Source organism: Brassica oleracea, chromosome C6 (genome assembly GCF_000695525.1).
Source record: "Brassica oleracea var. oleracea cultivar TO1000 chromosome C6, BOL, whole genome shotgun sequence".
NCBI lineage: Eukaryota > Viridiplantae > Streptophyta > Magnoliopsida > Brassicales > Brassicaceae > Brassica > Brassica oleracea.
Genome location: NC_027753.1, coordinates 4,895,973 through 4,907,595, shown reverse-complemented (window position 1 = coordinate 4,907,595; position 11,623 = coordinate 4,895,973). Strand labels below are relative to the sequence as shown.

General features: G+C 37.8%; 2 protein-coding genes and 1 pseudogene across 2 annotated transcripts; 1 reads left to right on the top strand and 2 right to left on the bottom strand.

The window, feature by feature from the left end:
* Window positions 1–2,250: 2,250 nt before the first annotated feature.
* On the bottom strand, window positions 2,251–3,342 carry LOC106297280. The gene has a single exon (XM_013733556.1). The coding sequence runs from the start codon at window positions 3,340–3,342 to the stop codon at window positions 2,251–2,253; it is 1,092 nt and encodes a 363-aa protein (XP_013589010.1).
* A 1,825-nt stretch (window positions 3,343–5,167) lies between these two features.
* On the bottom strand, window positions 5,168–8,144 carry LOC106300512 (annotated as a pseudogene).
* A 1,163-nt stretch (window positions 8,145–9,307) lies between these two features.
* Window positions 9,308–10,189, top strand: LOC106300515 (ethylene-responsive transcription factor 3-like). The gene has a single exon (XM_013736668.1). It carries the CDS (start codon window positions 9,521–9,523, stop codon window positions 9,947–9,949), a length of 429 nt encoding a protein of 142 aa, XP_013592122.1. The 5' UTR covers window positions 9,308–9,520; the 3' UTR covers window positions 9,950–10,189.
* The last annotated feature ends 1,434 nt before the right edge of the window (window positions 10,190–11,623 follow it).

Here is an 11,623-nt window from a genome sequence, read left to right as displayed (position 1 = left end):
ATGAATCCAAGGAGTGTCTACTCTCTAATCTCCATGAGAAACCTCAAACCCATGATGGATTCAAGGCTCACCATGTTTATGAGAAGGAGAAACAAGATATAAAATTAAGAACTTCCTTAGATTATGATATAAAGATTCAAGCTTTTTTTTTTACAAAGGGAGGCAAGTTCTTGAGAGAAAAAAAAAATGAGATTTCCCTTAGGTTTTTAGGTTTAAAACTATATATAAGAGATGCCAAACTCGAGCTGGTTTAGTGAACTAAACCGGGTCAAACCGGAATAAACCGGTCAATCATTTCTCTTCTTCTCCACAGCGACGTTCGCATCCCGCTCCACCAAGTCGCTCTGGTGATTGATCTTCGATGTGGAATTTGCCGAGCGAGTTCATCAAGTCGCTTCAATCACTCGCTCCAGCACACGCTCATGATGCGGCGACCTCACTAACCCGTTTTGCCAAGTCGCTGTGAACCTCTTCGAGCTTGAGCTCCGATTCGCTCTTCTTTGTCTCGAGACCCGAGCTTCCTCTTCTCGGCCGTGAACCTCCACAAGCCACCACGAACTCCATCTTCAGGTTGTCTCTGTTGTCGCCGGAATCATCCCTCACCGCGACCGGATGCCGTCGACGTGAGGTCTCATGTCTACGACCTCTCCATTTCTCGAGCTATCCTCCTCCAAGTCGTGCTCTCAGGTGCTCGAGTCTCATCGTCGTCGAGCTTTGCCGTGGTTGGAATCAGCCTCGCCGTCGTTCGCGTTGAAACCAAGCTCTCGATCTCCTCCAATGGAGACTTCTTCAATATTTGCAAGACAGGTCCCCGGAGTCTTGATTATTTACACATTCGCCCCAAACTCTTAAAGTTGCATAAAAGACCTCTCGAATTGGCCCTGAATCTTTTGATTGTGCAAAATAACCCAAGCGACTTCCTCTGAATTTGCAGCATTGTCCACCGACTCTTGATGGTTCTCAAACTGGCCACAAACTGTGTAATTTGCAAGTATAACCTTGCGAATTTCGCCCCAAACTTCCAAATAAGCATTCCAACCCCTATGATATGCAAATGAGTATGCAAATATAACACAAAGACCTAAATGCAACCTAAAATGATCATAATAAGCTAAAATATGAATCTAAAACTTATAAAAATCATGAGACATCAATGAGTGAAAGCTTTTTTGTGTTCAATGGAAGGCCTAGGTATCTCATGGGTAAGAAACCTTGGGGGATTCCAGTTGAAACGACCAGGTCATCAATCTCAATGTTTGATAGGCCAGGAGAGAAAAGACATGATTTCTGAGGGCTGATTGCCAACCCTGAAAGTTCCTGGAAGTTTGAAAGAACTGAGATGATGCCTTGCATTGAGGAGGGTGAGCCATCTGAAAAGATCAAGAGGTCATCCGCAAAGCAGAGGTGGGTAAGCTTTGACTCTTTACATCTCGGGTGATACCCAAATATTCCATCCTCGGCTGCTTTATTAAGTTTATGTGACAACACGTTCATTGCTATGCCAAACAGATATGGGCTTAGAGGATCTCCTTGACGCAGTCCTCGAGTCCCCCGGAAGAAGCCATGGAGAGAACCATTGATTCCAACAGAGAAAGCTGTCGTCGAGATACATTCCTTGATCCATTGAATATACAACGAAGGCAGATCCAGACAGCTCAGAGAAGCTATGATGAAGTCCCATTTCACAGAGTCAAAAGCCTTGGCAATGTCCACTTTCAGGGTTAGTCGCTTTGGTCCTTTGTTCTTGTGATCTCCACTTACTATCTCAGAAGCTAGAAGGCAATTTTCTAGAAGTAATCTTCCCTTGATGAACGCTGACTGATTAGGCAGTATGATCTCAGGAAGCAACGGTTTTAATTTCGAAACTAGTAGTTTTGAAATAACCTTGTAGATAGTATTGCAACACGAGATAGGTCTGTAATCTTTGATAGAAGAGGCACCAGGGAATTTAGGTATAAGAGTCAGGATCGTTGAATTTGTAGCAGTAGGCAGATTTCCTGTAATGAAAAAATTGCTGATTGCTGCTGTAACTTCTCTCCCCAAAATATGCCAAGAGCAGCTATAAAACCGAGATGTGAAGCCATCAGGACCAGGGCTTTTGTTTGGGTTCAACTTAAACATTGTTCTCATAATCTCATCCATTGTTGGTATCTTGATCATTGCTTCTGCGTGCGCAGAAGAACAGAAGTACTCTGTAGCTTGGCGAACTTGTTGTTGTAGGTTAGGAGCAGCAATTGTCAAGGGAGGACCCTACACACTAGCGAAATGGTGGACAGCCAGAAGACCCACTGCCTCCGGAGTAGTTGCAGCTGTTCCATTGATATCGGTAAGCTCATGGATTGTATTAAAGTAATTCCTTGCCATCGCTACTTTGTGATAGAAGCTTGTGTTTTGGTCTCCCTCTTTAAGCCACTGAATTCTGGATTTTTGATGAAAGTAGGCTTCTTCCACTCGTCTAAGGTGATGCAATTTCTCAGTACAAAGTTTCTCAGCTAGAAAAGAAGCCTCTGATGGATTGGTTAGAGATTCCAGCTGAAGATCCTTGAGGTTTTGGTTGCATTCTCCTACTATTTTTTGAATTTCAGAGTAATTATGCTTGTGGAGCTTTTTTAGAACCTTCTTAAGGATCTTTTGTTTCTTGTTGAGGCTTGAAAGAGACCAAGTATCAGGCTGCGAGAATTCCCAGCCTTCAGAGACTGTATCTAGAAAATCCGGATGAGCTGTTAGAAAGTTGAAGAACTTGAACGGTCGAGTACCAGCTACCGGGAGAGCAGCTTCCATATTAACTAGGCTTGGAGTGTGATCTGAGAAATCTGGGGGCATAAAATGCGCCAGACTGTTTGGAAAGGTGTGTAACCATTCTTCATTGATCAATACTCGATCCAATTTTTTGGATATAGGATCAGCTGGTTGTTTATTGGACCAGGTGAATGGCGGTCCGTGGAACCGGAGGTCCCTGACCTCAAGATCATCTATACAGTCCTTCAATTCAATCATCTGCGGAGTGATGCTGTTGAAAGCAGGGGAGGAGTGTTCCGCACAGGGGATAATCTCATTAAAGTCTCCCCCAATGATCCAAGGCGAGTTGTGAAGTGAGAGATTAGCTTTAACATCCAGTAAGGTATTCCACAGAAGCTTCCTTTCATCAACTGTATTATCAGCATAAATAGCAGTCATTGTGAAAGTAGATAGTCCCGGATACATAACTTCACAAGTCATTTCTTGTCTTGACTTATGCAGAAGAGTTAGAGCCGCGGGAGCTTTCCAAAACATTATTATTCGGCCGTCTTCATCTTCAGAGTGGTTAGAGACAAAAGACCACTGAGGACAGACAGAGTTCATTATCCGAGTAAGGTTTGACTCCTTTATATGAGTCTCCAAAATTGCTCCAAAATAGATATTATTACTATTAAGCCAGTGCCAAAAAGCCGGGTGCTTTGCATTATCATTTAATCCCCTGACATTCCAAAAAGATATGTTTACTGACATTAAAGATTCTTGGTGTTTCTTCCCCCAGGAGCAGAAGAGCCCTTAACAGGGGTAGCTGAACTTTCCAAACAAGGCACTAAGGCTGAAGTAGAAGTAGTCTGCCCTGAATATCCATCAGGTTCCTTACTATTGAAGGGAAAACCAGTGGCAGAGAGATGCCCGAGATTATGGGTTTCCAAGAGCAAGAACGGGTTAGCCAAAGAGATTCCTGAGAATAAGTTTACACTGAGGTTACCTCCATTAGTCTCAGGAGAAGATCTTCGACTCAGATGGGAACCTTTGCGCTTCTTGGAGGAGGACACATTTATATAAGGCTTTGCTACTTGAGGGCCTACCACAAGCGAACCAATGGCTGGCGAGAATGGATTTTCAGCCTGAGAATCTTGAGAAAAGATGACTTTTTCAAGGGCTTTATCAACAGGAGTAAAACAGTCAACAGAGCTATCAGCTACTTTGGATGAAGCAGCAGCAGTATCATCCTTAGAGGATCGAGGGGAGGGATGGAGGTGTGAATTCCCCTTTTCCTTAGGCGGAGATGGGGGAGCTGATTTGGCTTGAGGAGCTGTCTTTTGGTGCTCAGACTGATTTGCAGTGTCCGTAGCAGTTGAAGAATCCTTAGCAGATATCCTATAGTATTTCCAGTATAAATATTTGTAAATGATATAAATTAAAATCTAGTAAAGTTGAATTGCTTTTAAAAAAAAATGGAGGAGTGAATGTTTATAGAAAACGAACAAAGATCAAAATCATAAGAGATGACAAAAGTGCACTCAACGGATTTTCTTCTTCGTCTTAGTCTCCACGTTGTCAGGAGTTTCACAAATCTTTTTCCAGAGGAACGATAAAAAATGAGTAAAGGTATCAAAACCCACCATCCATCAGCTCCAATGTAGTAAGGAGTAGTAGTAGAAAGGAGTTTGATGCAAAGTTATCTCCTTCCAGAAAAGCAGTAATGAAATAGACAAGATAACGCAAGCTGAAGCACGTAGCTGTACGACTTCCCCCTAGCAATAGCATATTCTCTCCTTCTCTTGTTTTCTTGCTTAGTTCTTTAGTTGGAAGGTCTTAAACTTTCTTTCAGCTTCTTGAAAATTTTTTGTTTTTGTTTTATTACTATTTTCTAAGCTCCATCACATGATAACTGTAGTGATACACAACCTTCCAACTTTGCTCAAAACTTTCTGAAGAAAAACAGAGAAGACTCAATGCTTGAATGAATGAGCACCAATAATTTAAATAAGAAACTAACAAGTGAAAACTGCAATTTGCAAACTGTGTAGCTTTCATTTAACCTCTTGAGAAACATCGATCAAGAAGCCTTTTTTCATTTGACTCTGTGTGCCCTCCGAGTTAAGAGAAGAGAACATAAATCATTCAAACAGAAAATAATATCTCTTTTCTCATCACTGATATTTAATCACTCAAACTCCAGATCACAGGTTGATATCATTCAAACATGGCTCCTTTCTCATTCCTGATTCATCTTTGTAGCGAGTCAAGTTGAGAGGTTACATAGAAGACCCACGAGTGAAATTTAAAGTTCTTGGGAAACGCACTCTCTCTCAGATATTACATGGAACATTTGAATCGAACTGTTTGCAGAGAAGTCGTTGCTTTAAAGTCATATATAAAGTCCCAAAATTTTGTCAAATTAAGATCTCCCTCTATTTGCTTGTTATAGAAAAGCCATTAACCAAGTCCAGAACCAGCAGCCATGGCGAGCATCAATCAAGAGATCCATGAAACAAAACACACACAAATGAAAGCTTTAAGGAAAATGTATCAATACAAACTGGAGAGAAGGGGAAATGCAAACAATGAAAAGTTTCCAGCTTTGAGAAATACAACTTTGCCAAACAATGACATTCAAGCAAAAGCAGAACAATAAAACGAAAACCAAGTTTAAGAAACTGAGAGGATACACTCTCACATATATGACATATGCAACGGGGGCTTCGGAGCCTCATTCATCAACTTACTTACTCCTGTTCGTGTCTCTGAAACTCTCTAATGGCAGCTTTGGGTAGTTTTGGGCAGTCATCGACAACAAATTTTCTCAGGGATGGAAGAGCAGGAGGAGGACTTGAGCATATTCTCTTTAATTTACCCAACTCCTTTAAACTGAGGAATTGTAGCTTCTGAAAGGGAACCATCATATCAGGATGCACGTTGCTAATACTCATTCCCTTCTCCTTATTTATTATTTCTTCTAGGCTTGGTGAACGTATCACCTCAAGATGCTTGAGATTTGGAGCAAACAATAACCAGGTCAATTCTTTTGGACCTTCCAAATCGAATATATCAATACTGAAGAGGTGCTTGAAGCATGCAGAAGGAAGATCTTCTTTCTCTTTGCTTTTCCAATCTATCTTTATCTCTGAGATTTCGGACCCCTCAATAACAAGTTGTCGTAGACCACTCAGAGCAACCGTGTTTAATGTTAAAACCTCTGCGGACAGTTGGAAAATCTCAAGGCGTTGAACACAACTCGCCAATCGCACCACTCTTTGGATACTTTCCAAGATTAAAGCATCGCTTACGCTTCCTGTTAAAATCTTCAAGTGCTCTAAAAGTTGAAGCTCTTCAATTGATCTTGCATCAATATAAACATGAGAAACAAATAGTTTCAACACCTGAAGATTTGGTAAGCTTGTTCCTATCCCATCAATGCTTTCGAGGTTGATACAGTACTCCAGGTCCAGGCTTATTAGTTTCCTCAACCCCTTCAAACCAACTAATAACGAACTTATACCTGTGCGTGATAAATTGAGGTATTGCAAGGAAGTCAAGCTGCGAATTTCTTCCGGCAATTCCCTAAGATAGTGGTTACGCGAAAGATCCAAGACGACAAGGGCTGGCATAAACTGAAAACAATTACCCGGTAGTATACCCTTCAAGTCGTTATCCCGGAAAGAAAAAAAGTGGAAAGGTTGGGGCATTTGGGACAGCAAGATATCTCTTCAATATGATTACTCATCAACGAGATCCTTCTCGAAACTGACCAGTTGATGTCATCTGGTATACGCCTTAGCTTCACACCTGTTTTGACGCACTGCTTTTCTTCCTCTTTTTCAGACGTAGACCCTACCCAAAGAGCCATTTCACGTAACACATCATGCATTTTCACAGTAGTTTCTGATTCCATAAATAGATGCGAACGAACTAACGAACCAATAATAACATGACCTTTGTTGTTACTTCCATCTTCATCTCTCTCTCCCTTTATAAATCCTTCGCTGATCCAATACTCTATCAAATCCTCTTTCTCTATTTGATAATCTTCCGGGAACAAAGAACAATACAGGAAGCATGATTTCATCTTTTCCGTCTCTAAACCATCATAGCTGAACTTCAAAACTGATAGAATCTTTTCTTCCATACCTGGAAACTCGTGGCTCTCCGTACTGAGAACCTCAATTGCATCACGCCATTCGTGTACACCCTCTTTACATGACATGGCTTTGCCAATCACATTGAGTGCAAGCGGCAAGCCATAACATTTTTCACAAATTTGTTTTGCAAGTGTGGGAATATCCGGATGCAGCTTTAATAGGTCTTCTCCAACTATACTTCGAAACAGTTCCCACGCTTCATTCGTTGACAAACATTCAATTTGCATCTTATCATCAGCTTCCATGTCACTGCAAACTTCCTTTTTACGAGTGGTGAAAACTATCTTCGATCTATTTTCTTGAGTTGGACGTGGAACTCCAATCTTGTTCAACTCTACCGCGCTCCACAGATCATCTAATAGCAGTATGAATTTCTTTCTTCTTAGGACATTCTCTATGTAATATGCTTTCTCCTCCTCTGTTTGATTTTCACATTCCTTGTCAGCACGTAATCTTCGTAGAATCTGATCCTGAATGCCCTTGTACTGCAAATCTTGAGAGACCACAACCCATATCACAACATCAAATCCATTCACCTCTTTGTCCAATTTGTTGTTGATATGAGTTAAGAGGGTTGTTTTCCCAACTCCCCCCATTCCATAAATACCTAAAGCTCTTCGTTCAGGTTTCATGATGCTGTCCCATGCCTTTCCAACCATTGAATCCAAACCTATTATTGCTTGGATCTCTTTCGTCAACACCTTTGCTGCAAGCTTTTTTCCGGCCACATCTTTAAAATCTCCTTCAGGATAAAGCTCATTAACTTCTTTCAACTTCTTCAAGACCTTTTTACCATACTCACAACTTGATATGCACTTTGTAGAACAATATCTAAAAACACACAATCTTTTCGTTTCAGTTGGTTTATCCTTAAGCAGATCACTGACCTGAGAGTCAATACGTGCTACCCTTGACAACCATCCTACTTGAACAAGCCGCTGCAAACCTTTATCTTCTTCTATGGAAACTCTTGTTAACAGATCATCTCGCCTTTCTTCGAGTTTTTCCACAGCTCTCTCCAGAGCCTCAAGATTAGCCTCCATCATGTGAATGTAATTTCTATCACCAAATAAGCAGCTGCAGGTTTGATCCACCGCTTTATCACATGAGAAATTTAGTGAGAAACAGCCTCCCATCTTTGCTCAAACTTTCAGAAAGAAACCAAAACCAAACTCACTGCTTTGGTGAATGAACCAGAGAAAAAGGAACACCAATAATTTTGATTGACTTGATGAGAAAATAGTAAGCCACCAGCGAAGACCAATAATTCATAAGCAATAATAATGACGGCCACAACTATAAGATATGTATTATATATGATAAATATTTTTCTATTCAGTAAAATATTTTATACTAATAATAAACCATTTTTTGTTATTTAAAAATAATACTGTATAAAATTATCTATTAAATTTTAAAAATAATACGAAGTAATGATAAATTTTACCTACATCTTTTAAATTTTTTTATGGGAAATTTGCCAAAAAGAATCTAAAATTGAAATTAAATGCAAAATATACCTTAACTTCAGTCAAATGCAAAAATAACCGAAAATGATAGTGAAATTATAACTAACTCTTTATAATCAAACAAAAAAATCAGAATGGATTTTTATTGAATTTAACACCAATATTTTGATAGGAGAAAAAAATAAAATCATATAATTATAAGCGAAATTTTCTCAAATAACATTTTTTAGTTTTTGCCACAAAAATAACATTCAAGAAAAAAAATGACTAAAATATCTCATTTTTATTTTGAAAGTTATAATATTTATTTTTTATTTTTATAAAATTTGAACTCTATCCCCAAAAATCTAAACTCTAAGTCTAGATTAGTTAACCTTAAAGTAAAACACATATTTACCTTTTAATAAGACTTATTTTGATCATTTTCTTCATTGAAAACTATAATTGCGACAAAAACTTAAAAAAATTATCCTAGGAAATTTCTCTAATTATAAACATTTAAGGATTGTGATATATGTAAAAGTTCCAACAGCTTTCAAGCCAATCGGTGCTCAAATACAAAAATAACCGAAAAATTAGTGAAATTACAATCGGATATTTATAAGCAAACAAAAAATCAGAATGGATTTTTTTAGAATATAAAGCTAATAATTTTTATGGGAGAAAAAATGAAATAATATAATTATAAATATTTGTAAATGATATAAATTAAAATCTAGTAAAATTGAATTGATTTAAAAAAAATGGATGAGTGAATGTTTCTAGAAAACGAATAAAGATCAAAATCATAAGAGATGATAGAAGTACACTCAACGGATTTTCTTCTTCGTCTTCGTCTCCACGTTGTCAGGAGTTTCACAAATCTTTTTTCCAGAGGAACGATAAGAAATGAGTAAAGGTATCAAGACCCACCATTCATTAGCTCCAATGTAGTAGTAGAAAGGAGTTTGATGCAAAGTTATCTCCTTCCAGAAAAGCAGTAATGAAATAGACAAGACATCCATAGCTGAAGCACGTAGCTGTACGACTTCCCCTTAGCAATAGCATATCATTTCCAACCACTTTCAGTTAGCCTGAAGACAATAATGTTAACAAAAATGAAAAAGATGTTGGATTGAGAGTAGAGATAAAGAAGACTTACACAGCAAGTAGAGAAGCAGGGCCTTTGATATGCCTTCGACAGCTATAACTGCAGAATCTCTGCCTGCGTATCTCGATTCAGAGACCATGGGGTCGTACGCAGCAGAGATTCGCGATCCGTTTATGGATCATCGGTTATACGCCGGAGCTTCTTCCCGTCCGACGAGCAGCAGCATGAGCAGCACCGTCGAATCCTCCAGCGGACAGAGAAGCTCCGTCGCGAAACCGATGTCTACGACGGCGAAGAGGTATCCTAGAACGCCGCCTGTGGTTCCGGAGGATTGTCACCGCGATTGCGGTTCGTCTTCTTCGGTTATCGATGACGGAGACGACGACATCGCGTCGTCTTCGCGCCGTCGGGATCCTCCGCCGTTTAAATTCAATCTTAATTTCCCACCGTTGGATGATATTGGTTTAATCAACGGTGTAGATTATATACGCACCGATCTACGTCTCTAATCCACAGATCAGTTATTATTGATTAATCGAAAACAAAAATTAATCTTTTTTTTTTTTATTAAGTTTCTGTTTCGTTGATCTCATAAGCTTGTTAGGTGGTTTCTGTTTCTTGTCTGATGATGATATTGTAAGAGTATTGATATATGATTATATATTATTACACATCTTCAAGTCCAAAGTCCATAAGATGAAGAAAGAACCATGATCTGTGTGTGTTTGTAAGGAAAAACCAGATCTGTTTTTTTTTTTTTTTCTTTCTAGTTTTTAATCTGTTTCTCGAGAAAGATCAACAACACCTCTTTGTAACATATACATCTGGAAACTGATGATTCTAAAACCGGCAAATCTCCAAAATAGCACTTTTCTAAGAGTTTATATCACAAAAATAGCACTCAAAAACTAAAATGACCAAAATAGCACCTTTCTAAGTTTATCCTTTGAAAATTTTAATTTTTTTATTTTTCAAAATTTGAAATCTTATCCCCAAAACCTCATTTCTCAACTCTAAACCCTAAACCCTAAACTCTAAACCCTAAATCCTAAATCCCACCCTTTAACTCTAAACCCTAAGTTTGTGACTTTTGATAAAACATTAAGTGCTATTTTTGTGACTTTTAACCTTGAGTGCTAGTTTGGGAACATAAACTTGATTTAGTGCTATTTTTGTCTTTTTCTCTTCTAATATAAACGAAATCTACAATTTTTCTTTGATTTTTGTTAATTTCTTATCTGCATTTTCATACGCTGTTCAACTTTCAAGAACATTGTTGGAGTTTTTTTTTTTTTGGTACAAGAACATTGTTAGAGTTGATTCCACTCAGTGTGTTTGATGGATTTTTGTTCAAAGATAAGATCTTGCACAGAGATGGTTATGGCCTCTTTACAATCATGGATGTTTACTGTTTACACCTTTTGGTAAATTACGCTACAAGCAAAGAACACTGAGGCTTGTTTTTGACTAGACCTATGTATTTCGGTTTCGGTTTGTTCTTTTTGTAATTTCAGTTTTATAGATATAAAATCTGTTAAGAGTATCTATAGAATTCGGTTTGATTATTGGGAAAACTGTTTTTTAGAGCCAAAAAAAATAGTAACTATGTCCCTTTACACTAATCTATATTTTGTGTCATATTTTCTTATAATACCCTTTAATATTTATGAAAATAATTTTAATAAATAGTTTTACAAACAAAAAAATTTAGAAAAATAGTAACATTTGTTAAAATAACTATATGAACTTAATGGTATATTTTCCAATTATAAAAAAGTTAAAATTATAAATTTCAGATTATGTTCTAAAAAAAGTAGAAATGACATTCTACGAAGTAGAAAACGAAATCTACTTTTTTCATTGAATCTACAATGTTTAGAATACGTGATCTACGTAAATAGGAGTATTCTACAAATATGTAGAATACACATTCCGCGCTTAACCTACCATTCTAAAATTCTTAGAAATCAAAATCTACACATTAATCTAATTCTAAAACATGCAGAAACCGACTTCTACAGATTTACTATAAATCTAAAACATGTAGAAATCAAATTCTAAACATTACTATAATTCTAAAAAACTGTAGAAACTGATTTCTACATATTAGTTGTATTCTACGGATAAAAAACCAGTTCCTAAAAATATGGAAACAAAATATTTGAGAATATTCACTTTTATAT